The sequence below is a fragment of the Microtus oregoni genome, unplaced genomic scaffold (assembly GCF_018167655.1).
Source record: "Microtus oregoni isolate MIOR12 unplaced genomic scaffold, Mior012 000020F_ref0000438, whole genome shotgun sequence".
NCBI classification, from domain to species: Eukaryota; Metazoa; Chordata; class Mammalia; order Rodentia; family Cricetidae; genus Microtus; species Microtus oregoni.
In genome coordinates, this window is record NW_024543079.1 from 38151405 (window position 1) to 38179274 (window position 27870).

At 45.1% G+C, this 27870-nt stretch overlaps 1 protein-coding gene and 1 non-coding gene across 2 annotated transcripts; one reads left to right on the forward strand and one right to left on the reverse strand.

Annotated features, from left to right (window-relative positions):
* Positions 1-917: 917 nt before the first annotated feature.
* On the reverse strand, positions 918-26343 carry Polr1b (RNA polymerase I subunit B). Its single transcript, XM_041670705.1, has 15 exons — positions 26092-26343; positions 24467-24634; positions 23707-23853; positions 22198-22330; positions 18776-18912; positions 17559-17782; positions 16783-16954; positions 14258-14429; positions 13332-13613; positions 10583-10716; positions 8284-8454; positions 6966-7122; positions 5456-5652; positions 4840-5093; positions 918-3452 (listed from the first exon to the last, which is right to left on the reverse strand). Exons 1-15 carry the CDS (start codon positions 26266-26268, stop codon positions 2570-2572), a joined length of 3408 nt encoding a protein of 1135 aa, XP_041526639.1. The 5' UTR covers positions 26269-26343; the 3' UTR covers positions 918-2569.
* LOC121460578 lies at positions 12771-12873 on the forward strand. Its single transcript, XR_005976070.1, has one exon. It is a non-coding gene; the product is annotated as a U6 spliceosomal RNA (small nuclear RNA).
* Positions 26344-27870: the final 1527 nt, after the last annotated feature.

A 27870-nucleotide genomic window follows, 5' to 3' on the forward strand; every position in this document is an offset into this window, starting at 1 on the left:
CCCTCCCAAGGAGCAGCGAGTCACTCTTCGGATGCAAATAGCAAGAGGCTTTATTAAGTACTTAAGTACACAGGTACCTGGGGCGACTTAGTCTTTCGGAAGACAAGCGCGCCTGCAGACTGGGGGAAGGTCTTTTTATAGGAAAGAGGGCAGCAGAAGCAGATTACAGAAGCAAATGCGTGGTTAGTGGTCAGTTGGAATGGGGCAAGGGGCACAGGTGGTTTTTCCTCTCCCAGCACAGATGTATGGGAACAGATATCCTGTTAATTGATGTCCTGTCCTAATCTATGGATATAAAGATCCTGTTTTGCAGCCAGGGACCCTGACCTTACTCTGCACTTACAGTCGTTCGTCAAAAGCTTTGTGAAATGACGTTACAGCAGATAAGCTGGGATCTTTCATAGGGGGAGTTGTCTTCTTCTGTGAATTACTGACATTCTAAGTTGGGCACATGTGCTGACTATGCAAACGGGAGGTTCTCATTAGAGCAGGCCAGCTGCGGGTTCCTTATCGCTTGGGGCCAGGTGGCTGACCGGCTGACCGCAGATATCTCGCCTGGCTTCTCCGCCCTTGTTTTCAAGTCGAACTTCCCTGCTCTAATTACTTGCGTTGCTCCAAAGTTTAAGCCTTGCAAAATGGCATTACTGCTGCTTAGTGAGTGGGGGTCTTTCACTCAGAGCAGCTTTATCTATAATGCCCCAAACTTGAAACAGTTGAAATGTCTTTCCAAGTGGATGGTTAAATTAGTCCACCCACACTTTGGAGTACTATATAGCAATACAAAGGCATGAATTAATACACACAACTTAGATGAATTTAAGAGGAATTTGTTGTTTAAAAAAAATCTCAAAATATGGTATTTTATGATTCTATTTACATGTATTTCTTTTTTTTTTTTTTTTTTTTTTTTGGTTTTTCGAGACAGGGTTTCTCTGTGGTTTTGGAGCCTGTCCTGGAACTAGCTCTTGTAGACCAGGCTGGTCTCGAACTCACAGAGATCCGCCTGCCTCTGCCTCCCAAGTGCTGGGATTAAAGGCGTGCGTTACATGTATTTCTTGAAATTATAGAGAAGACTGAAGGGTTAGAGATACTACCAGAAGGCACAACATGACAAGTGTCCTATGTATAACACAAATCTACACAGAAGATAACATTCCATGCAACAGTATGTAGGTATACATAAAACTGGAAAAATCTGAGTAAGCTCTTGTGTTGTCTCAATGTCTTATCAATTTATTGGTCAAGAATCTACAAGATCAAAAGTTAATGTAAAAAAAAAAATTAGCTGGTGCTGGGCAGTGGTGGCCCATGCCTTTAATCCTAGCAGAGGCAGGCAGTCTCTGAGTTCAAGGTCAGCCTGATCTACAGAGCAAGGAAAGCCAGGACTACAGAGAAACCCTGTATCAAAATGAAACACTTTTGCTGGGTGTTGTCCATGTTGATAACTTTAACTCTGGAGGCAAGAGGATGACTTTGTCACAGTCAACCTCGGCTTCATGGTGAACCCTGCTTACAACAGGGCCTTCAAAACCTCAGCTCTTTCTGACACCAGAGATCCGAACAGGACTCCCAGCTCAGGACTGTAAGGTAGACAGAGAATGGGGTAGCTGGGTATCAACCAGTTCAAGGCATTTTCCACGGAAGAATTCAAACACCCAATAACAGGGAAAAATACAGCTGTAAAGTATATACAGTGTTATACAGCTGTGTAAGTATATAGTATACACAAACACACACACAAAACCCTAATAAGCACAAGAAACTCATACAAAGGTTTTTAAAAAAAAGCAAAGGAACATAGCTACTCACTAATCAAATACACTCAGCCTTAAAGGTGGAGGAAGTCCTGCCACATTTGAAGACATAGGTGCACCTTGAGGACACCGTGCTAAGTGAAACATGGACAGCTGCTGCACGACCCCACTGAGTGAACAAAAGGCCAACTCAGATACAGAGTAGAATGGTGTTCACTGGAGGCCAGAGACACGGAGCTGCTTATAGCTGACAACAAGCTGCACTTGGAGCTGTGAAGGGGACAGATCTCAGACAGAAACACAAACACACACGCATGCACAACCCAAAGGTGCACAAGGACACTTGGGAGATGACAGACATGTTTATTTACCTTGACCATGATGATGTCACAGCTATACCTATGTTCCAATCCATCAAATTATATATATGACATAGCTTTAGTTTACATGTATATAAAAATAAAAATTACATTTATGGCTTCCATTTTCTGTTTATTATACTGCCCTCTCTGGATGGATGGCTAACTGCTACTGAAAGCAGGGAACAGTGAACCTGGGCCTGGAAAGGAAATATTCCTGCATGATCTATTATCAATAAATCATTTTTAAAGAGGATACTTAAGAACATTTTTAAAGAATTATACCAAAACCAACTTCAGTAGGTTTCAGAGGCACGGAAGCCTTGAATTCTCAGCTGCTTGTTCTTGGCTTTAGTACTGAAATTCTTGTATAGACCCAGAGTGAGCCTATAACATCTTCATTGGATTAAAATCCCCTTTTGTTCTAATCTCCTAACTCAGATGGCCAGGATCAAGTTAAACAACATCCAGTTTTACTTTGATGTTCATAGCTGCCAGCTCAGCTACAAAATACCGGAAAACATATGGCACAGAGACAGTGTCAATGGTGTCACTGCGGCCACAGATGGTGCAGTTGTATTTTCTGTTGCGCATAGCAGACCAAGAAGGAGGAGGTTTTTCAAGTAGCGGGGAGAGCAAGCTGCCACATTTCACACATATGTGGGCGGTCGAGCGGTCAGAGCAGTTAAAGAGCCGATCATGAAGGAGAAAGGATGTGCCGTGCGCCAACAGAGCGTCCCGCTCCATCTCCCCAAAGCGGATTCCACCCTGGACATTCCTTCCCCCGATAGGCTGGTTGGTGACTTTGTCCCTGGCTCCGGTTGTTCTAACTTGAAATTTGTCTGACACCATGTGGCGTAAGCGCTGGTAATAAACCACACCGATGAAAATGTCTGCTTCCAGCTCCATCCCGCTGATACCACTATACAATCGCTCAGTGCCATAGAAGTTGTAGCCAGCAGCCTTTAGCATCTCCCCAAAGTACCCTAAGGCTGAGCTCTCCTCGGAGAAGATGAAGGGGGTAGCATCATGGCAGAGACCGTGCAAAGCCGCAGACTTCCCAGCCATACTTTCAATTAACATCCCAATGGTCATACGGGAGGGAAAGCCGTGAGGATTAAACAGAATGTCGGGCACCATCCCACTCTCAGTAAAAGGCATGTCCTCAGCTGGCCACAGTCTGCTCAAAATGCCCTTCTGTCCGTGACGACTAGCAAATTTATCTCCAATAGTTGGATTCCGAGGGACTCGTATTGTGATACAGATGCATTTGAATTTCCCACTGCCCATGTCATTACTACACACTTTAATGTTGTCCACAATACAATTTTCTTTACTCCTAGAGAAAAAACAAAACCAGGAAATAAAGTCAAGCTATTTGCTCTGTTTGTTGAGTCTCCCTAGGCTAGCCCTGGCTGGCCCACAACATGCTGACCTAGAACTTGCAGTGAGCCTCCTGCCTCTGTTTCCATGAGCTAGAATCACAGGTATGTTTGACAAAGTTTACCCAAGCTTTGTACAGAAGAATATTTAAATTTTGTTGGCACAATTTAATGTTCCATAAAGTATATATGTAAATATAAGCTTCCATCTGCTCACCAATATAAGTAGATGTTACAAGTTATTCATGATTAGGATTACTAATTATGTTTATCTGAGAGAGTATCAGCAATGGAAATACTGAAGCCATTTTACTGTAAAAGCAGCTGAGATAATTATTCATCTTTAGCAAGAGGCATAATGAACATTTCCCTAGGAACCCCCCTAAATGCCGGTATGACGGAAACAATGATAGAAACCAGCACAGAGGCGAGGCAGACGCTGACAGCGCTGACTTCAGCAATGACCGGAATGCCACCATGCCGAGCTCCACCTCTACCTTGTGGGACTAGGAGCCAGGCCTTTAGGATGAAGCCTCATCGACAGACAGCGGCTTTACAGAAAGGCTCTGAGCTGTTCACTGCTGTCTGCCTTTCCATTCTTCCCCACGTCAGGACAGAGGCAGTGCCCCCATGAGTCCACCTCAGTGACTCCACAGTGTCTCAGTCCTGAATGTCCTTGTCCCTGAACACAGACTGACTTTGTTTTACTTCCCAGCCTTACCTATTTTGTTAGGGCAGCAGAGATTTAAAATAATAACTAGATTTTATATATAATTTCCCTTCTGTAAAAAGATCACTTCAGGGGGCTGGAGAGATGGCTCAGAGGTTAAGAGCGTTGCCTGCTCTTCCAAAGGTCCTGAGTTCAATTCCCAGCAACCACATGGTGGTTCACAACCATCTGTAATGGGGTCTGGTGCCCTCTTCTGGCCTTCAGGCATACACACAGACAGAATATTGTATACATAATAAATAAATATTTAAAAAAAAAAAAAAGATCACTTCATCAGCTGGGCAGTGGTGGCACATGCCTTTATTCCCAGCATTCGGGAGGCAGAGGCAGGTGGATCTTTGTGAGGCCAGCCTGGTCTACAAGAGCTAGTTAGTTCCAGGACAGGCTCCATAGCTACCAAGAAACCCTGTCTCAAAAAACGAAAAAAAAAAAAAAGAAAAGAAAATAAGAAAAGACAACTTCATTGACCTCCAGTAAAAGTCACTAAGAAACAGCCTATAAAAACCATCAGGGCCAGGCGGGTTGCCACAATGTGCTCCAGACCAGTCAGGGCTCCTAGGGACACACTTCTCACTAACAAACCAACCAGAAGTCCAACATTTCCCCAAACTTACTTGTAGTAAACCACGCAGCCTTCCCCGGTGTTAAGGTTGAGGTAGCTGTAGTAGGGGTCACCAAATTGCAGCTTTGCTCCTATGAAAGGCAATCCGTCATCGTCCAACTTCTGCATAACCCGTGGGTCACCAGGTTTGACCCCAAACACAAGATTATCGTCCCCTTGCTTAAATTTTTCAGAGAGGTCTATGAATTCAGACTTGTAGACACTTCCATGAGCAAAGCCTCGTTCCCAAGAAGCCTTGTTCACAATCTGTGGAGTCAAAGAAAAAAAATTAACTTATATGACTGAGGGCAAACAAAAATTTTCAAAATATAACCAGTTGAGATTGGACAAATACTTGGTTTAGGGTAACTGGTATTTAATTTTGAAATAGCATCTCCAAATTACTAATGCTATCAGGATCCAGATTTATAAATGGCTTAAGATATGATCAAAAATAATCATAAAAGGTAAACATACCAAGACCTCACAGCAACCTTGACCTTAGATCAGGAATTAACCACTTAAAGAACAAACACATTTGCTATTATGTCCTTGAGGACACAAACATCCCTTCAGTGAGCTCACAAACAGCAATGGGAAAGATCAGAGTCACAACTAACAGCACTCACCATGGCATCTTCCATGTCGTAGCCAGTGTAGGAGATCACAGCTACAATGGCGTTTGTCCCGATCGGATAGTTGTCCATATCATAATAGTCATACATGCATGGTCTCACGAGCGGGCTTTGAGGTGTCTGAAGACGGTAGAGTTTATTATCTGATCGGTCTTGATAAGTGAGCAGTGGGAAGCCCATGGTCTGCTTACCTACGGAGGAAAAAGATGTTTTTGATCTTGTTTTCGATCCTCAGTTCTCAACATGCTCCGTAAAACTGGAAGCAACTACAAATACATACAAACACATGCCACGGGGATGAATAAAGCAAGCACCACGGCTCTGGAAGAAGACGGAGCCACTTTAACGCCCTGAACTAAAAGTCTGTGCTCAGGATTACACAGCTGGGGAAGACTCCTTCAAGTGAATGTGGAAAGAAATTTCAGAATAATGAAAAAGAATTCTCAGAATAAAGGCTACTAGAGAATTTGTAGTTGGTAACCTGTACTATAAACAAAGGATCTGGGATGTGTACACCCATAATCCTAGTACTCAACAGGCTGAGGCCGGAGGATTCTGTCTGCTTGGACATATGCATACCAGAAGAGGGAATCAGACCCCAGGGACTACCGACAGAGATGGCTGTGAGCCACCATTGTTGAGTCACCATAAGGGTGAGGGAATTGAACTCAGGACCTCTGGAAGAGCAGCCAACACTCTTGACTACTGAGCTATCCTTCCAGCCCTGCTGGAAGAGACTGAACCAAGACTAGCTCAAGGAAGGCTGTGGGGGTAAAGAGCACATCAAATGCTGCAGGCTTTAACTGTGGATAGTAATCAAGAGCACTCAAAGAGACAGTTATGTGAATGTGTAATGGCTCGAACCCCTCAGAAGTCATGAGATTCAGACAAATGCAAGTCATGTTCTGTGACAATGTAAATGTCAAGAATGACACAAACAAGCTACAGGGCTCTTCTGCATCAAAGAAGACAAATGTACGCACTAGCGGAACACAAGTGATCCTGGATGGGCTTTTGAGTCTCTGCTCGCTCCAAACCGAGTAAGGACTAAAATATGGAGCATGTGCTGCTCTTGCATACATTCCGTATGCTCAGTTCCCAGTCCCCATGTCAATGGCTCACAACTGACCACACCCCAGCTCTGGAGGGAGGGACTCAACGCCTCTGGCTTTTGTGCATACATGTAGTACTCTCTCTCACACACAATCTAAAGTAAACTAAACTACTCTTATAAAAAGAAGTCAATGCTAAACTTCCTGATTTTGATAAATCCCTGACTAAGGAGCTCATACGCATGCACCGAAGAGTGAGAGACGGTGCTGGGCCTGAAGTCTTCAAGTGAAGAGCGAAAGTTTGAGCCAGGAGGGATGTTCACAAATAGGTGCTGGTTGTGCGGACATTCTTTATGATATTCTTGAAGCTGCTCAAGTTTGAGATTACTTCAGTTTAACCTACAAACACCTTTTATGTGTGTATGCACCAACCACCAGCTTGCCCACCTTACCCATCTGGCACTGGTACATGTTCCGAGGACTCTGGTTGTGATCAGAGAAGGGGATGAAGTTGGCGATCACACTCAGCAGGCTGTGAGGGAAGAGCTCCTGGTGTGTGGAAATTCCGGCAAAAACCTCATCCTCAAAAATGGCAACGTTCATGAAGAGCTGGAGCAGAGGAGGGTAAGGAAGGAAAAGCACAAAATAACTATGGTTGTCTCAGTGCTTCCCAGGGGGTAGCGCTCAAGGCTGCAGTGTTTAAGTTCCTCGCCCCAGTCATTAATGCCGAGGAGCTCTGCTCTTCTCTGCTACTGTTGTGGAGCTGGCATTAGGACCCCGTCTGTGTGTGCTAGGCACACAATACTTTCCCCTTAGATATTTCTTTTTTCTTAAGTTAATTAATTAATTTATTATGTGTGCAGTATTCTGCCAGCATGTATCCCTGCAGGCCAGAAGAGAGCCCCAAATCTCATTACAGATGGTGTGAGCCACCATGTGGTTGCTGGGAATTGAACTCAGGACCTCTGGAAGAGCAGCCAGTGCTCTTATCCTCTGAGCCATCTCTCTGCCCTCCCCCCCCCCCCTTAGATATTTCATCCTGCATCTACCCTGTCCAACTGTCAAGGGCTGAAGAGGAGGAAGAATATTTATTTTGGGCAGAGTTTCTCTGTATAGCCCTGGCTATCCTGTAACTCGCTCTGTATGCCAGGCTGGCCTCAAACCTGGAGATCCGCCTCCTCTGCCTCTTGAGGGCTGGAATTAAAGTGCACCACCATACTCGGCTTCAACTTTTTTTAAAATAAAAATTTAAAGTAGGTACAAACTCTAGTTTGGCAAAGATGTAGATGACAAATGAGACAGAGACAGGGATGCCTCAGTGTCACCAACTGTGACAGAGACAGGTGCAAAGGAACCATGAACACTGGGCAGGAAGGAAGGGCAGTTATGTGAGCATCAAGCCTCCCTCCGTTTCCTAGCAGTGTGGCAAGACTTCAAAACTACGTAGTGCAGTGTGGGTGGGGGTGGGGTGGCGGCACACACCTTTAATCCCAGCTTTGGGAAGCAGAGGCAGGTGGATCTCTGTGAGTTCAAGGCTAGCCTGGTCAACAGAGCGAGCTCTAGGGCAGGCATCAAAGCTACACAGAGAAAGCCTGTCTCGAAAAACCAAAAGGGGAAAAAAAAAACACCACCAACAACAAAACTACTTAGTGCTGGACAAAGAGCACCAGAAAAACAGCTGGATTTTCTGTCAATGCTCCTGAGAGTGAAAGCGAGCCCCGGAAACTGTCCGACTGTCCGACATAAGCACACGCTGCGGTAGGCACCCACCTGCTCCATCGTTCCAATGAGTTCTTCTTTGCCCAGGTCCAAGTTCTGCACAGGCCTCACCAGCCTGCAGGGGGTGGTGAAGAGGTACAACCCTGGGTACAGGCTTGGCTTTCCTGTCATGGGGACCAGGGCCACCTCCATCCAGGGAGGAATTCTTTTCTCCCTCAACACCTGTTTCAGCAGAACAGAGTTTAATGAAGAACAAACGTATGTTTTACTCCGCCCTCCCTGCCACCAGAGCCAGGTAGAATGGGAAAGGAGCAGCATCTAAGAAATTCCGTCACTCTAGTAGTAAACCTGGTGTTCCAAGACCACAGCTGTCCGCTCCAGTCTTACCCCGCATAGAAGGCCCCTCAGCCTACTTGAGAAACGGCAAAAGATTAAGAAAAGGCAAGTTTATTCTCTGATGTCTGAAATATAGATTAATGAATTTCCTTTCAAACAGTTACATGAAAAGGGTCTTTCTTTTGAAAATTAAAAAGAACAAAACAAAGCAAACGGGGATGCTGAGTTGGCTACACAGTAGGGAGACACAGCAGACACTGCACTCACTTTTAAAAGCTGGGGTTCAGTTCTCAGCACCCATGTCAAGTGGCTTACACGCGCTGAGAACTCCACTCCCAGGGATCCCGTGCCCTCCTCTGGCCTTCACAGGTATTGCATGCATACATAAAAAAAGTCTTTCAGGGCAGTGGTGGCGCACGCCTTTAATCCCAGCACTTGGAAGGCAGAGGCAGGGGGATCTCTGTGAGTTCGAAGCCAGCCTGGTCTACAAGAGCTAGCTCCAGGACAGCCAGGGCTGTTATACAGAGAAACACTGTCTTGAAAAAACAAAAAACAAACAAACAAAAAAATCTTTTAAACCATTTTTAAAAATTTCTAAGTGAAGGGAGAAATATAAATTCAAGCTACAATAATCTAAAAAAGATTATAAGACCTATATACAATTAAGGGATTCACAGCTACACAGTATCAGCAAAAATGAAAGGGGAGGGAGGAGCCCGGAAAGGACAATGAGAAGGGACAGAGCTCTAAACTGAGCTATTTCTTGGGGCCCTTGAATCCGCTGTTAACTGATTCATTGTGTGCCTGTGTACTGGTCCAGGAGAGCCTCAGCAGTCAGCTCTTTCCTGTGACCTTGAAGGGTCTGGGGATTGAACTCAGGTCTCTAGGACTGACAGTAAAGTGCCTGTACCCAACTGAGTCAACTTGCTGGCCCCAAACTGAATTAACATTCACGTTAATAAAGAACTGATAAAAGAAAGCCAAATACAGAAAGAAAAATTTAAAAATCATTGGCACATAAAACCAAGATAAAAATATTCAGCTCACCAAAACAGACCTCAGTAGAGGTAGAAGCTTAAGAAGAGTAGAATAGGGGCTGAAGAAGTAGCTCAGAGGTTAAGAGCATTGGCTGCTCCACCAGAGGTCCTGAGTTCAATCCCCAGCAACCGCATGGTGGCTCACAACCATCCATAGTGAGACCTGGCGCCCTCTTCTGGCATAAAGTCGTACATGCAGATAAAGTACTCATATATAAAATAAATAAATAATTTTTTTTAAATAAAAAGAGTAGAATAAAAAATTCTGAGGGAGCTGGAGAGATGGCCCAGAGGTTAAGAGCACTGGCTGCTCTTCCAGAGGTCCTGAGTTCAGTTCCCAACAACCGTCTATTAGATCTGGTGCCCTCTTCTGGCATGCAGGCAGAACACTGTTTACATAATAAAATCTTAAAAAAAAAAAAATAGAATTCTGACTGGGCTAAGGGAGGATGGCCGAGGCCCGTGTGGACTACAGAGTGTGTGCAGGACATCCACCACAGTCACAATCATTTAGCAAAGATAGCCAATGGGGCGGGAATAACTCAGCAGGGAACCATCAATCAGTGGGTGAAGTTAGCCAAGGAAAGGAACCATCGCATAGCTTTCAACTCTCTCTCCACAAATTACCCCTGAGAAACTCTAGCCTGACACCAACCTAAGAGGTCCAGGTTAGCAAGGACAAACAAGAGGCTCAGCTGGGAAGCAGCCAGCTGGTGGTACTCCTATGAAGTCACACTGGATAGATAAGCAGACAGGGACCTCAATGAAACACCTAATAAATAATTATAGGTCACATGTCTGTCACTGACCCAACATAGAAGGCAAGACTACCAGAGCAAGCAAGAGTCAGGTACTTCCGGAATTAGCTTCAATCCCAACTGCATGATCACTCTAAACCAGCGCGTACACCTCATCAACCAAGAGAGGACTGAACACCAGAAGTCAGGAGATAAGGCAATCAAGAGACCGACGATCACCTTAAAGCGACGGAGAGCGTCTGCCACCTCAGGAGCAAGATCCTTATCCACCCAGCCCACCATGACACCATCCAGCAGGACAGGGTAGCAGTCACTGTATGGTCGACAAGATGCCGCATCAACAGGAGTGACACCTGGGAGGGGACAAGCAGAATAATAAAATCAGAAGGCTTCATCCAACATTTCCAGCTCCAGGAGACACTGGGACTGCTTTCTCAGTGTGGCTGGCCAATTGTCCTCTCTGTTGTAGTGACAATTTGTTTGTGCTCTGAAGGTCAGAGTGCAGAGCTAGGTCACTAGTCAGCCACAGAAGCCAGGCAGTGGTGGCGCACACCTGAATCCCAGTACTCTCAGAGGCAGTTCAAGGTCACCCTGAGCTGCGTGAAACTGACTCTGTCTAAAAGAGAAACCAGAAGATGATTCCAGCCTTTGGGATCAAATGCCTTTAATCCCAGCGCTAGGAAGGTGGAGAAAAAAGTGATATGGATGGGTAGAGAGAGGAATATAAGGCGGGAGGAGACAGGAACTCAGGGCAGTCTGAGGATTCATACTGCATCATTCAGATGTAGTTTGAGGTTTCAGAGACAGCAGCAGTCTGAGGATTCGCAGACTCCTTTGGTCTGAGCAGTGGTAGAGGAGAAAACTCTCTAGTGGCTGACTGCTCTGCTTCTCTGATCCTTCAGCTTCCACACCCTGATATCCTGACTCCAGGTTTTTATTATAAGACCAATTAGAATTCATGTTGCAGTCTGTACAGCACAGAAGCTTCCATACTGCTTATAAACTGCTTCATCAAGGCCATAGAGAATCTAGAAAAGGATCTGAGAGAAGGGAGGTAGGGAGGTTTGCACAAAATCCCTTTCCATACACTGATTGCTAAATCTTATAGCCCGAATACCCTTGCCCAAGTAAAATCCAATTATTGTTGATCCTCCTTATCTGCAGACTCCACGTTTGGACATTTGCCTGCTTGGACATTTGATCTGTGTAACCACAGAATCATACTATGGGCACTTCCAAGGTCACACGGCAGAAACGTGTGTTTCCTGGTGCACATGCTCTGCCGTCTCGTCTCCATGCTCCAAGTGCAGTCCCAGGCCATGCAAATACCTAGTGCAGAGTGGCTGTCACAGACCTCATAGAGGAAGTCAGACAAGCTGAGGCTGCTGACTCAGAGTTCAAGGTTAGACTTGAGAGAAATGGGGCCTACAACCACTCTCCCCCCAGCAATGGCTCAGGACGGGCTAACAGTACTGCCAGTTAACACAATACAGGGCTGCAAATAATGAGGACCAACTCATTGAGTGAAAAACGAGGCCTGCACACATCATAACTGCCAAGTGAAAACAGCCTGTATTTCCCAGGTGTCAAAGGTCACCACTTAGGGCTTGTCTGTCACACCAGCCCTCCAGGGCTAGTGACTTTTCCTCAGAGCCCTCTCTTCCTCCACAGTGGGAGGCACTTTCTACTGCTCTAACCTTTTCTCCATTTCCTTCCAGACTTTGAGACAAGGTTTCCTGCAACCCAGGCTGACCTCAAACTTCTTATGTAGCTGAGGATAGGAACTTCTGATCCTCCTGCCTCCACCACCCAAGGGCTAGGGTTGCGGGTATGTGTCACTATGCTTTGTTTGATTTTAATTAACAATAGGACAAAAGTATTCTTTGCCTCGCTGTCAGCAAATGGACAGATTGTTTATATCTCCGGAATCTTGACTGTCATTTCTTTATCAATTTTTCTAATGTTCCTATCTAATGCTATTTTCCAGTTGGGCGTTCACATTCTACATAACAAGTTCTTGACTCAATGTTAGATTTATTTGATAGAAGCACCAATCTATCACCTGACCCCTAGAGAAGTCCTAAGCTGCATCTCATCCACCTCAGTCCACTGGTGACCACACCACACACCAACAAAGATATAAAACTGTGGCTTTTAAATCACAACTGAAAAACCCCAGGACTAAACTGTTATAAAATATCAAACAAGCGCTCACTTTGGCAGCTCATATATTTTTTTTTTAATTTATTTATTATGTATACATATTCTGTCTGCGTGTATGTCTGCAGGCCAGAAGAGGGCACCAGACCTCATTACAGATGGTTGTGAGCCACCATGTAGTTGCTGGGAATTGAACTCAGGACCTTTGGAAGAGCAGGCAATGCTCTTAACCACTGAGCCATCTCTCCAGCCCTGGCAGCTCATATATTAAAATTGGTACAATACAGAGAAGATTAGCATGACCCCTTAAAAAAAAAAAAACTTAACAAAAAGATGCTATCTTTAACTGTGAAAGAAAACTCAAACTAACTACCAAAGCCCGGAAATCAATATGATTGAGGTTTCCCCCAAAGTAGAGACAACAGCTGTAAATCACCAGGAACAAAGGTCACTGGATCTATGTATCAGCTATATCGCATAAGCTACTTTTTAACTGATTTTCCCCAAACCAACAGTTTCCTACTTAGAAATGCAAAGACCTACCAGGGGCACAGGAGAGTGACCCAGAAATTTACACAACAGCATCTAAACTCTGAATACTAATAGCTATTCTCATTCACATCTTTCTATTATCAACACTGATGACATTTTGCTGATTTTAGCTCCAGAAATGCATGAGAAGCCAAGGACGCAGCCTGACGCAGCATGGAGGACTGAAAAGGAATTCTCTGCTGAATCCCAAAGGGAGACTTTGCTGCTTGAGGCTGTACAAAGCCAGCAAAGCCAGCTGGACTGTCCAGTGTCCTACCTAAGCCACAGAGCAAGGCCGGGACAGATGCAGTGTACACGAACTTCGTGACAACCTCGCATGTGGCAGTCAGGTGGTTCAGCAGCCCACACGGTGCTCCGTCTGGGGTGTGCACAGGACAGAGGAAGCCCCAGGACTCTGGGAGCAGCCTGCGCACTGTGGTGGTCCTCATCTTGGCAAAGTCAGCCCCTCTGTGCACGCAGCGGAAATGGGAGAGATAGCGGATGAAGTTCAGCTTGTCAGCCACAACACACAGGCCAGAGTCTTGCAGGAAGCCCAGACCTGAATAAAGAAAAAGGCACTCAAATCAAGCCAAAGCCTTTTTTAAAAGCCCCAAACTGTCTGTTTCTGAAGCTTCAGGGCTATGGATATGGCTCAGGGGTAAGAGCATTTGTCTAATATATGAGCGGGCCCTGGGTTCAATTCCCCAGTACAACCTCCCCTCCCAACACACATTTGCAACATGGAATATTAGTTCTGATAAATGGAAAAAAATCAAATTAGATTGGTCTGAGAGCCCTGCCATTGCATAAGCACTTGCTGGCATGCTAACGAGAAAAATCAGTAGCATCTGTCCAAACAGAAAAGCAGGTTTCTGGATCCCAGTTAACCTTTCTTATTTTTTCAGTTCATTCTAATACAAGAGGTTTAGGGAAGGACACAAATCCAAACCCTTCTAGGCTGCAGCTGTAGATCTGCCCAGACAGACATATGCAGTCTGTCTGTATGTCCAGACAGACATACGCGGTCACCGCTTTCCAGGAGTCACGGAATGTGTCTGTTCACTAGCGCTGGATTTACAAAAGCAAGACACCTCACTGAACCCTTTAAGTTGGCAGACATTTGTCAAAATTTACTATAATATAAAATCTGACTTTAGTGAGGGTTAGCTTACTCTGGAATTCAGTAGCAACATATTTATTTACCTGTTTTCGAACGCAGATTCCCAGTAGCAAGAAGATATTCAAATGGTTTCGTTAGTTCTGATCCCATACTAAATATCTTCAGCAAATTCTCACTGTTTATGGATACATTGGTCTTCTGAGCCCTCTTATCTAAAGCTATCTTAATAGACACTAGCCAATTTTCCATTTTTTCCTAAAAGAAGAAAATGTTAAATTTAAAGTAGTACATGCTTTAAATATCATAAATGCTACATCTACCCCCACACAATCTAGTATAAAGGCCCACTGTTTATACATGCGGCAAAGGATGCATCTTTAGCCCAACCAGGGCTGTAAAAGACAGCCCTTCAATGTACAACTGAAAGTCTAGCATTCTTAAAGACAGAGACAGGAAGTCTACATCAGGGGCTCGTTGATTTGATTACACTGTGTAAAGATAGGTTACTGTGTTTAATGAAAAGCTAAATGGCCAATAGCTAGGGAGAAGGTATAGGTGGGACTTTTAGACAGACAGCTCTGGGAAGAAGAAAGGGGGAGTTGCCAGCCAGACGCAGAGGAAGCAAGACATGCAGGAGAAGAGGTAAAAGTCACAACCACACGGCAGCACACAGATCAATAGAAACACATTAATTCAAGCTCTAAGAGCTAATTAGACACAGGCCGAAGCTAAGGCCAAGCTTTCATATGAATAAGTCTCTGTGTTTTTATTTGGGAGCTAGTTAGCTGGTGGGACAGAGAAAGACTTGTTACAGGGGCTGGAGAGATTGCTCCGTGGTTAAGAGTGAGCACTGCTCTTGCAGAGGTCACAAAATCTGGGACATGGGATCCGGATTGTGGGCTTGCCCTCCAGGAGCTTTTAGACATAAAGCAAAGAAAAACCAGCCTACAATTCACAACCCCAGAGAACCTAGACAACAATGAGGACCCTAAGAGAGACATACATGGATCTAACCTACATGGAAAGTAGAGAAAGACAAGATCTCCTGAGTAAATTGGGAGCTTGGGAATCATGGAAGAGGATTGACTGAAGGAGAGGGGAGAGACAGGGAGGAGAGCAGAGAAAAATACATAGCTCAATAAAAACAATTTAAAAAAAGAAAAAAAACAAGAAACTGCCTGAATGTATGCACACGCAACATAACAGGCACACGCATATAGTATACAATTTTTTAAAAAAAGGCCAACAATCCAATCAATAAATGAGCTAAAAGCAGAGACAGTTTTCAGAAAGTGAAGCACAAATGGGTGATAAACATTAAGAAACGGTCAATGTCACCAGTCACTGGGGAAACGCAAACAGGAACAACGATGAGATTCTATGCCACCCATCAGAATGGCAGTTGAGGAAATGACATGGAGAGGACGCAGACAGATGGGGAGCCTGGTGCACTGCAGGGGAAGGTGAACCAGCGCTCCATTACGGAAGTATAACGGTTCCTCAGAATATTAAAAATAGGCCTGGGGCTGGAGAGATGGCTCAGCAGTTCAGGGCACTGAGTGCTCTTCCAAAGAACCCAGGTTCAATTCTCAACACCCACATGGCAGCTCACAACTGTCTGTAACTCCAGTTTCAGGGGACCCGACCTCTCAAACAGACATACATGCAGGCAAAACACCAACACACATAAAATAAAAATAAATAAAAATATTTATTAAATATTAAAACTTCTGTGTGACCCTGAAGGATTAAATCAATGTATCACAAAAATTCTTGCACAACAATGTTTGCATACCAATGCAGCATTGCTTACAGAACAGACGTTATTAACCAGCCCAGGTAACAAAGAGAAATGGATAAGGAAAACACAGTGCATGTATTCATAATAGAAGGGTTTTTTGTTTTTTGGTATTTTCTTTTTTTTTTAGCTATAAGGAATGAAGTTTTATAATTTGGAGGAAAGTAGATTCAACTGAAGAAGTCCATTAACTGAAATCATATTAAGAATGCTAAGTCAGGGCTGGAGAGATGGCTCAGCGGTTAAGAGCACTTACTGCTCTTCCAAAGGTCCTGAGTTCAATTCCCAGCAACCACATGGTGGCTCACAACCATCTGTAATGGAGTCTGGTGCCGTCTTCTGGCCTGCAGGTATACACACAGACAGAATATTGTATACATAATAAAGTAAATAAATGTTAAAAAAAAAAAAAAAGAACGCTAAGTCAGCTGGACAGTGGTGGTATAAACCTTTAATCCCAGCACTCGGGAGGAAGAGGCAGGCAGATATCTTTTGAGTTCGAGGCCAGCCCTGGTCTACTGAGTGAGTTCCAGGACAGCCAGGGACACACAGAGAAATCCTGCCTTGAAAACAATTTTTTTTTTTTTAAAAAGGAAAAAAAGAAAACTAAGTCAGTCTCATTAAAAAAAAAAAAAAAAAACAAAAACCCTACCTTTCATTTGAGAGCCTCAGGTTTTACATGGAAACATAAGACCACATATGTACAGGTGACACAGAAATCTGGAGCCAGAGTTTTGATTAAGTCCCTTACTGCTGAACAAAAGGACGTGATGTAAGATGCCCAAACTAGAATCCTCAGCGCACACTTACCTTCAGAAACATCAGGAAGAGCTGCCCGGGGGTAAGGACTTCCTGATTCACTAAGCTATCGGGGTTGTCCTCCATACACTCGCCTCTGGCTAGAGCAAAGAGCTTCCGAGTCATGAGACAGAGCAGGTAAAACTTCTCAGTATCAGACTTCAGGTGGATACAAATGCACTGGCTGAAAGAGAAACAGAAACCTTAAGGCAGTCTGCCTTCTCCTGTCCAGCTCAATGACCAAGGCGCCTACTTCACGTTTACCTAACATTTCTTCCAAAACTGTTCTTCACCTTTGCTGGCTACAGCAGCAGATATAGCCACCAAGTCTGCAGCTGTGCTCAGCAATAGAGAGCAATCAGTGACACCTGCAGCTACTCCAGCTCAGTTAAAAACAACACTTCACTTTCTCAGCCGCACGGGCCACGTCGCAAGTGCTCGGCTCCTGCCAGGGTGATCTAGGACTCAGTTCCTTTAATATGTGGTTATGGAAGAGAGTCGTCGCTACAGGGAAATATAGCCCCATGTTGTCTGCAACTTTCAGAGATACAGAGAGGCAATGTGTGTCTATGCAGAGACAAAGTGATCACTGTAACCAACAAAATGTCAACATTGGTGACCTCCAGCGCTCACTGTCTTAGTGGAACACTGTAGCAAACTTGAAATTAACATGGAATAAAGAAGCAAAGCTGCCCTCCTGGCTAGGACCACAGCATGCTACCCAGGCTCACTTCCGAGGCATGAACCCATCTTTCCCCCTCTCCCTTCCCAGCCCAAAGCACACATACTTGAACAGGAACTTGGCAGCTTCCTCATTCGGGTACCAGTCAGGGAGACTGAGCTTCACTCTGAAGCGCTCGCCCAGATAGTTAAGGACCTGCTTCTGTGTGGAGCAGCCCTCTTCCATGACAATCCTCAACATCTGAGAGACAGAATTCTTAAGGAAAGAGTCTTCCTCTTTGCCTTTGATGAGCTCCTGGAAAATCTGATAGTCGGAAAAGCTCACAAGTGCCTGAAATAGAAAAAAAAAATTTAAAGCTTTTTTTTAAACAACTACCAAAGGTTTAACTCACTTAGTTACAATCCTCCCCTCTAATAATTGTTAATGTCCAAGCAAAACTAGCCCTCCGAAACAAAACATTCTCTTTACACCAGCCAAACATCGAAGTAGCAGTGATTCTACTTCTAGGTAGGCAAAAAAACGGGATCGTGTCTCCTCCCACTCTGAATTAGGGCTGTCCCTACATGACCAAAATATGGCAAAAAGGAGATGCCAGATCCCCAAGCTAGGGCATAGACCGTCCTCTATCTCATCCTCTGGGCTAACTCCCAGGGGAGAGGGGAACTGAGACCTCCGACCAATAGCCACCAAGTGAGCCACCAACTCGCTACTGGGTCCTGGAAGCCTGGCCAAGCCAAGTGACCTCAGCACTTCATTTATTTTTAAAATTTTAATTCTTATTTGAAAGTGAGAGAGTGTGTGTGCATGTGTAGGCATACACAAGCCACAGCACATGGAGGAGGTCAGAGGACAAGTTTTGGGAGCCAGGTCTCCCTTCCACTGGGGGTTCTGGGGACCAATGCAGGCTGTCAGGCTTGCATGGCAGGTGCTTTTTCCCGTAGAGTCATCTCATCACCCCGGGAGCACCTCCAAACACTTCAGTGTGACCTATGACCTATGCAGTCAAGCTGCTCCCAAATGCTACATCTCCAGAGACTCTGAGAAATGTTTATTTCAAGCAACTGGTTTTAATAGAGCAGCAACTAATTAGCACAGCATATATGGTCATGCTCTGTTTATGGTATGAGCGGGGGTGGGGGGAGACAGGGTCTTGGTATGTTACCCTAGCTGGCCTAGAACTTGCAGCCTCCAGACTGCCTCCTCAAAAGCCTGGGTAACATTACATGCACGTGTACTTTTAACAGAAAGAAACCATCCATTCGTATACAAGATACAGCTTCCAATGAGCCTATTTATATCAAAGACATATTCATCTCATCTCACCTTAAGTGCAAATCCCAAAGGAAGGAAAAACAGCTCTTTCCGGTAAATAAAGTTCAACATAACTGTGCCATTCTCCACATAGTGAAGGTTCATGTTGACGGCGGAATGCTCTTCTCTCACACAGTGCATGGAGACCCCTGCCAGAGGAGGAGAAAGGAGTCAGGGCCCAATTCTTTCATTTGTCGTCTGATCATTTTATCCCCATAATCAATGGCAAATCACTTAGCACGGTAAGCCTTTACTGCCAGCACTTGGGAGGCAGGGGCAGTTCAAGGTCAGCCTGGTCTACACAGCTAGTTCCAGGACAGCCAGCTACCCAGAAAGATCCGTCTCAAACAAAAAAACAAAATGAAACAACAAAAACCAACCCACCAAGCAACCAATCAAACAACGAAAAAGATTAACTAAGTCAGGCAATCAAAAATGCCCACAGACCTTGCCAAATGTTTTCTGGAGCACACGGAAATAGCTGAAGCTATGACTAGCCAAACTTCCAGGTTTTCCGTCAGCTGGGGCCCGTAGCACCTTATTCTTGGATCACCCTGCAGAGCGCACCTCCTATCCACAGTGCCCTATGGGCCTGGTCAAGATTCGGTTACTTATCTAACGTCCTGATGGACACCAGAACTCAGCCTTCAGGCTTATCCTGGACACTACATCAACAGAGCAAAGAACCAGCAACTCCATGTCCTGATATGCTGAGATACTGTTCTCCTAGGTGTTACATCTTTGGCAACTATTAAAGTTAGATTTTTATCTCAAGTATAAATGATACATTATGTAATATAAATGTAGACATTACTAGAGAATGCCATATGCTATCTTACAATGCCAGGCACTGTCACAGACAGCGAACCCAGGCCAGTCTCCTGAGGGTGTGTCAAGGCAGACTACACCGGGGACCTCTCAGGTTTCTGGACACAGGTGCCCAGTCAGGCCAGCCTTCATCCTCAAAAGCAATCTCATAAACACATGAAGTCTTCCTGACTAAAAATAGGCAAGCGTTCTCACTATGAAATTACTTTCTGTGGATATTTCATTTTCTTTGTGAATAAACACTATACGTATTAAGGTGATTTGATTTATACAGATACAATGGCACCAACGTTACCACGAGCCACCTGCAATTCACCAGCTTCACCATGGCGCACACGAGCCATGACCATTCGGTAGAATCTGCATCTCACTTTCTGAACTGAGACCTTTTCCTAGACTAACAATGCTGTGCATTTTCCCATGATACTGGATAGTAGCAGTGAGCCACGGCTCCCAGCCAGCCAGGAGATCAAAGGGGAAAACGATCATCTTCAATTTCCCGAACTGCCAATGGTTTTGAATACAGGGTTTTCATAGCTCCTGTGTACAAAAAGCCAAATCTGTGTAGGAACATGAGATGATCAACACTTGCTCATGAAACAGGCTTTGTTTTAGGTCATTTTTCCAAACTGTATGCTAATGTATTAATTACTGTTCTGAGCACGGTTAGGCTTTGCCAAGCTAAGCTACTATGCTGGCACTGAGAGCATTACTATGTGTGTGGTGTCATGCAATGAGCCCAGAAACTTCTGCAGGTTAGACAAACCTGTCCCCAAACCAGTCTCCACCTCCAAGTACTTTTTTTTTTCGGTTTTTTTTTTTTTTTTTTGAGTTAGGGTCTATTTTGTAGCACTGACATTCCTGTCCTGGAATTCAGTGTAGACCACGTGTCCTCAAATTCAGAGATCCACCTGCCTCTGCTTCCTGAGTGTGGGATTAAAGATGTGAAACACCACACCTGGCTTTAAGCTTATTTTTTTTTAAATTAAAACAAATATATTTACTTATTTTAAGTTGTTTGAGTGCATGTGTGTATTTGCGTGTGTGTGTGTTTGTGTGCATGTGTTCTTATGTGTGCAGATGACAACAAAGGCCAGAGATGTCAAGTCCCCTGGAGCTGGAGCTACAGGCAGTTGTGAGCTGCACAACATGGATGCTGGGGACTGAACTCAGGCTCTCTGGAAGAAAGATACATGCTCTTAAAACCGCTGAGCCATCTCTCCGGCCCCTTGAAGTCCATTTTTAATACACAATACTTTCAATTTACTGTAGGTTTATTAAGAAGCATCCATGTATTGCATAACAATTACCATAATCATGTTAATTAAAACATCAAGTACCACATACAGTTACCAACTGTGTATATATGTGCATGTGATATCAAGACACTTAAAAATCTACTCCAGGGGGCTGGAGAGATGGCTCAGTGGTTAAGAGCATTGCCTGCTCTTCCAAAGGTCCTGAGTTCAATTCCCAGCAACCACATGGTGGCTCACAACCATCTGTAAAGAGATCTGGCGCCCTCTTCTGGCCTTCAGGTATACAGACAGAATATTGTATACATAATAAATAAATATTTAAAAAAAAATCTACTCCATTTTCAAATTTCAAAATTACAATAGTAGTAATGATATCACAGTGCTGTACACTAGTATTAGTGTACTGTGTTCATATGTGTGGTGGGAGTATACTCTCCCGTGCAGACACAGGTAGTGTGTGTGTGTGTGTGTGTGTGTGTTACTCTCCCATGCAGGCACAGGTAGAGGCCAGAGACTGGCATCCAGATGTCCTCCTCAATTGCTTCTCCATTTGTGTCTTTTGAGACGAGTCTCTCACTGAACCTGGAACTTTCTTCTTGGCTAAATTAGCTGGAACCCTGTCCCCATGTCCCCTCCCCTCCAGAGTCAGGAGGTTGCTGTGCACTGCCAAACCTTCTGTTCTTGTTTTTAAATGTTGGTGATGGGGTCTCAACCCTCGTGCTTCTATAGAAAGGACTTTCCCACTGAAACATTTCCCACCCTGTACTTGGCCTGTAACTTAAAGTTTATACTTTGATAAAAATGGCACCCACCAACCTGAATCGTACAGCAATGTTTTATGGCAAAACAAAAATCATGTAAGAGAAACACACTAAAGATGGTGTACAGTTAGCCAGGCAGTGGTGGTTTACGCCTTTAATCCCAGCACTCAAGAGGCAGATGGATCTCTGTGAGTTTGAGGCAGCCTGGTCTACAGAGTGAGTTCCAAGACAGCAAGGGCTACATAAAGAAACCCTGTCTCAACAACTTGCCCCCACCAAAAAAAAAAAAAAAAAAAAAAAAGATTGTTTATAGCTGTATCTACTTAAAAAAAAAATTGGTTTTCAAGGGGGCTGGAGAGATGGCTCAGAGGTTAAGAGCATTGCCTGCTCTTCTAAAGGTCCTGAGTTTAATTCCCAGCAACCACATGGTGGCTCACAACCATCTGTAATGGGGTCTGGTGCCCTCTTCTGGCCTGCAGGCATACACACAGAACATTGTATACATAATATTTTAAAAATAAATATTTTTTAAAAAAATGGTTTTCAAGTTGTCTAAAACAACATTCCAATGTTCACTAAAACCTACCGAAATGAGTGTAGCCAAGCCCTCTGCTTTTCCACTTTGGTCTTATCATGGCAATGGGGAAATTCCTCCGAGGCATAATCAACATTCGGATGACCTTTTCGATGCCATTGATTATAAAATAACCTCCCATTTCCTGCCAAAGACAAGGGTTATCATCTGTTAAACGAAAGTATATGACTAAGTAAACACAAAGCTATTTCTAGTCACACGAAGTGCAGCTCCCAGAAGAGGCACTCACTGGTGAAAGGGACATTGCTCTACGGAAACAGCACAGGCTCCAGAAAGTCTTGTCAAATACACAACCAGGGTCCAAAAGACACAGGACAAATGGAGAGTAGATAAACAACGCCATCCCCTCCAACTAGACAGGCTCAAGCTTTTCTGTCCCAAATTATTTCCACTCCCAAGCACTATTTAGACAAAACTTATTCCAAAATCTAAAGATAAAAATGTTGTTTAAAAAAAAAAAGGGAAAAAAAAGAGGTTGATTTCATAAAAGCTTTTCCAACTAGAAATCTGGACTAGATAAACATATGAAAACGTTTATAACAGGGAGTATTTGCTAACGCCTGATATCGAATAGGCACATTCTACAGGACGCTCTGTTCATGAAGCTCTTATCCTCCTACCTATTGGTCTGCTTGGTTTCACCAGAGGAAACTGAGGCTTGGGGTGACTTACATTCTCCACAGCCCTCACCACTGATAAATGGAATGGCTAAGGGGGTAAAGGAATTTGCTATAGGGCCTGAAGATCTGAGTTCAAGCCCTGAGACCCACATGATGGAAGGAAAGACTCAACTCCTCACATTGTCCACGAATCCTTTGACGTCTATATACGGACTATGTTACTAAAATGCCCTTCAACCCCACATCCCACTCCCACACAAAGGAAACAGCCAGGCTTGGCTGTACACACACTGTTAATCACAGCACTGTATGTGTGTGTGTGTGTGGAGGGGGGAGGCAGATTAAGATGGATCTCTGCACGCTGAAGGCCAGCCTGATTTATCTATATACACGGAGTTACAGGTCAGCCAAGGCTAATTAATAGCAAGACCCACCCCACCCCAACACCCAAAAGGAAAGAAAGGAAGGTCATAAAAGAGAAAAGAAAATTTGGGTTGGGAGTGTAGCCTGGTAGCAGAACTACAATTCACATGGGCGAAGGCCCTGGGTTCAATGCTCAGGAAGACGAAGTAGAAAGAGGGAAAGGGAAGTAGAAAGAGGAGGAGGGAAGGAAAGGGAAAAGAAAAAGATTTCTGGAGGGGGGAACACCTCCTAGTACACTGCCCAAAACAATAACGTTCTTCAGCATACGGTGGCTTCCCACACTGCCTCAGCAGACAGGAAGGAATCCATGCATAGCACCCAGACATAGCAGCAGCACTCCATACGACATACCTAGAACTCAGAAGTCGAAAAACCGACTTCCATTGGCAATTCCCTGCTTACCCACCTCTGATCGCAGCCCCCACTGCCGCCCCACAGCCTAGATCCCTGCACTTACCTCTGCCTCTTCATGGTGCTCAATGAGAACTTGAGGAGGAAGGTTGTATAAGTTGCAAAGTTTAGACTTTACCATGATGGGGACATAGCCAAGAAACTGTTTAATGACTCCTTTGGGGACTCCGTTCACTGCCCAGCTGATGTCAGCCTACATGAAAACAACAAAAATAAACTATATGGACCTGTGAGCACCAATGAATATTTAAAAAAAATGTTTAGATGTACTTATGAATATGAATGGTATGCCTGCTTGTATGCCTATGTACCAGATTTGTGTCTGGTGCCAGTGGGGGCCAGAAGAGGGCATTAGATCTGCTGGAACTGGAGTTACTGGCAGTTATGAGCCACAATATGAGGAACCAAATCCTGGTCCTCTCGAAAAATAATCAGTGCTTTTAACCAGTCATTTCTCCAGACCCACAAATGAGTTTGAAAGAAGGAAGGTCGGGGCTGGAGAGATGGCTCAGAGGTTAAGAGAACTGACTGTTCTTCCAGAGGTCCTAAGTTCAATGCCCAGCAACCACATGGTGGCTCACAACCATCTGGTGCCCTCTTCTGGCCTGAGGGCATACATGGATGTAATAAATAAATAAATCTTAAAAAAAAAAAAAGAAAGAAGGAAGGTCACAGCGAACTGACTTCATGTTTTAGACTGAGAAGATACCATTCTCTAAGTGGCAACACTAAGAAAGCAGACCTTTCCTAGAACCTTGAGTCTCCAAACTGGGCAGGGACAGCCACCTGTCATGACTGATGCTCACCGTCAGCCTCCCACGGTAGGTGCTCCGTCGTCCCCGGCACTCGGCTGGGTAAACGCTGAGCTCTTTGCAGATGGTCCCTTTGGGCACTGAGGGCGGACTGATGACAGCATCCACGATAGTAAGAGATATGCGCTCATCTTTGAAAGCAAATTCAAAGGGAGGAATGGCCTGAAAGACAATTCATGCTGCTCAGTCACCTGTATTTTTCAAGGCACTTTTCGGAATCATGCATGTTCTACACTTACTGATGTCTAAAATGCCAACTAAACCCAAAAACTAACGCTACAACTAACTGGTAACTTCGCCAACTACTTAACCAGACTGCATTCTACTAAGGGCCTTTTGTATTTGATTGTGCAGCAGGTTCTACAGATACGGAAAAGGCTGAGCCAAGTCTACCTCCTCCACACAAAGACAAGAGAACTGCTGCGCATGCGCAAGAATAGGGACACTCTCGCTCTGTCATTCTTCACGTTTACCTTCGCACACTTTATCCCCTCAGACTGAAGCCCGCCTGACGATGCAAAGATTTCTAAATGGCTCCCATGTTTTCGAGTATCAGTCTGGCAGTTAAAGCTCGCCAAAACATCTCCATCCCTATCTCCCACAGCACAACTGTTCAACAACAAAACCTCCAGGTAGGGTCTACTACCTACGCAGCTGTTCCTAACCTCCTCCTGGAGGGAACCCACCATTCTCTTCCCTTCACCTTATCCAGGGCGGAGTTTTCTAAACACCCGGATGAGCGCACTTCCCTCCTGCTCCTGACGCAGTAAACTACATCTTAGGGCAGTTCTCAAGAGTACTGGCTAGCTGCTGGTGCCTGCTACCTCTACACAACCAACCCCGAGGAGCACCCAAACCTGAGCTCTCTAACCGGAAATCGGCATGTTCTTACTTTCAGAGCCTAGTGCCAGGAGAAGACTAAGGATGCTAACAAAAAGTGACCTCCCCCATCGTCCTTACCTGAAGTCCGCTACCATTGTTAGCCTGATTCCCTAGAACTATTATCTTTCTCAACAAGCCTAACTCAGAACGGCAGCCAGTTTTTCTCTTTAAGAGAAGGAAGCTAGGTGGTAGCATTAATTAATTAAGCACGCCTTTAATCCCGGCACTCAGGAGGCAGAGGCGGCGGATCTCTGTCTGAGTTCGAGGCCAGCCTGGTCTACACAGAGAAACCCTGTCTCGAGCACGACCCTCCCCCCCCCCCCAAAAAAAAGAAAACTTCTCTAAGAGAAGGAAACTGGAGGATGACCTTGCCGCAGTTTGCAACCTTCTGAGGTAGTTTTAGAACTTAAGAGTCCAGGTAGGAAAAGGCGGGGGCGCTTTGAATGGTCGGAAAACATAATCCCAAACAGTTCACTTTATCACTCATCTCACAGTACCCAGAAACGATTCACTCTAAACCAGGGTTCGTACTCACATATAAACCCTGAAATCACAAAAACATCTTTTCCTACACTACTCGGCTAAAGTTGCAAAGAAGCGCTTTTCTCTCTGAACTACCCAAAGCCTTGCACGGTGAGTGAGTGTCACTACTTAAGGCCGTACTGCGGACTCCTGGCCACCTCCTCCATCCTCTGGAACCCTCCGGGCCCCACTCGGGCCGAGGGCGTGCCGCTCACCTGCACCGCGTGGCTCAGCCCCTCCAGCACCGCGTAGTTGAAGGAGTCCACGTGCGCCCGCGTCAGGTCCTGCAACGCCGCCTTTTGCTGCTCCGGGGGAATCGCGTAAGAGGGGTCGGTCAAGTGCTTCAGGCTGGGCCCGCTGGGCAGGCTCCGCCACCGGCCGTCGGGTTCCATGCTTCCGCCAACCCAGGACCGGAGACCTGGGCTGCGACCCCACTCGCGGCCAGGAGGAAAGGCCGGAATCCCCGATTCCACACCCTCCTCCCCGCGGCTTGCTGGGAAATGTAGTTCCTCGTGTTCGGCCCGCCCCACCCTGGTCCTTCCATTTTGCAGGGTCGACCGGGAACCAAAACCGTGACGTGATTAGGCCGGTTAAATCTACACACACAGCAGCATATCTGCCTCTTCTCTCAGCTGTATCCTGCAAACCGCCCTAAAACCCACTCCACTTTAGTGTGTGACCTCTGTGGCCCTTAGTCGCTCAATCAATTAGGACCTCATAGAGCTATCTTCAAAGATTCTTTTCTGTTCCTCTGGGTAACTTTCCGATTACATCCTGATGCTGATGCTAAGAGACTCTGGAATCTGGTTTTTTGAGATAGGGTTTCTCTGTATAGGAGTCCTAGTTGTCCTCTTGTAGATAAGGCTGGCCTAGAACTCACAGAGATCTGCCTGCCTCTGCCTCCCGAGTGCTGGGATTAAAGGCATGCCTCACCACAGCCTAACAAAACTCTGGAGTCTTGGTTGCAACCGAAATACAGATGTTGAGCACCAACCTCTGTCCTCTCTACCCAACCCTTTATTATCTATTTGTTTGTTTGTATGCTTGCTTGCTTACTTGAGACAGGGGTCTCTATGCTTGCTGTTCTCAACCTATGTGTCGCAACCCCTTTGCCAACTCTTTATCTCCAAAAATATTTACATTATAATTCACAGCAGTAGCAAAATTACAGTTATGAAGCAACAAAAATAATTTTATGGAGGAGCTCACAACAACATGAGGAACTGTATTAAAGGGTTGCAGCATTAGGAAGGTTGAGAACCACTGCTCCATGTAGTCCTGACTGTACTGGAACTCGATTTGTAGACCAGACTGTTGTAGCACAGAGATCCACCTCACCTGTCTCTACCTGAGTGCAGAGATTTTTTGTTTGTTTGTTTTTCAAGACAAGGTTTCTCTGTAGCTTTGGAGCTTGTCCTGGAACTTGCTCTTGTAGACCAGGCTGGCCTCAAACTCATGGAGATCTGCCTGCCTCTGCCTCCCAAGTGCTGGGATTTAAAGCATCTGCAACCACGCCCTGCCCTCTCTACTCAACTCTTAATGAGTAAAGTTATACCACTGGGACCACCCGCAGGAATCAGGCTAAGCTACGAAACCCCCTACACCAAAAGAAAGGAAGCTACCCCAAACCCACTTCTGCTGGTATTCAGGCATCTGCACTGGCCTGCCCTTAGGGTTCTGACAGGATACATCCTCAGTTGCTGCCATTAAGAACATCTACTGTAGGGCCGGCGAGATGGCTCAGTGGTTAAGAGCACTGACTGCTCTTCCAGAGGTCCTGAGTTCAATTTCCAGCAACCACATGGTGGCTCACAGCCATCTGTAATGGGGTCTGGTGCCCTCTTCTGGTGTGCAGGTGTACATGGAAGGAATGTTGTATACCTAATAAATAAATAAATCTTAAAAAAAATCTACTGTAAATTGGGCAGTGGTGGCACACATCTTTAATCCCAGCACTCGGAAGGCAGAGACAGGCAGATCTCTCTGAATTTGAG

Bases quoted from the DNA above. Each gene is read 5' to 3' on its own strand.
- Polr1b (XM_041670705.1), bottom strand. From the start codon at position 26,268: ATGGAACCCGACGGCCGGTGGCGGAGCCTGCCCAGCGGGCCCAGCCTG. The intron at 23,854-24,466 runs GTGAGCATCAGT...GTTTTCATGTAG, and splicing joins CCTACCGTGGGAGGCTGACG to GCTGACATCAGCTGGGCAGT. The intron at 17,783-18,775 runs GTGAGATGAGAT...TTTCTATTTCAG, and splicing joins CTTTGGGATTTGCACTTAAG to GCACTTGTGAGCTTTTCCGA.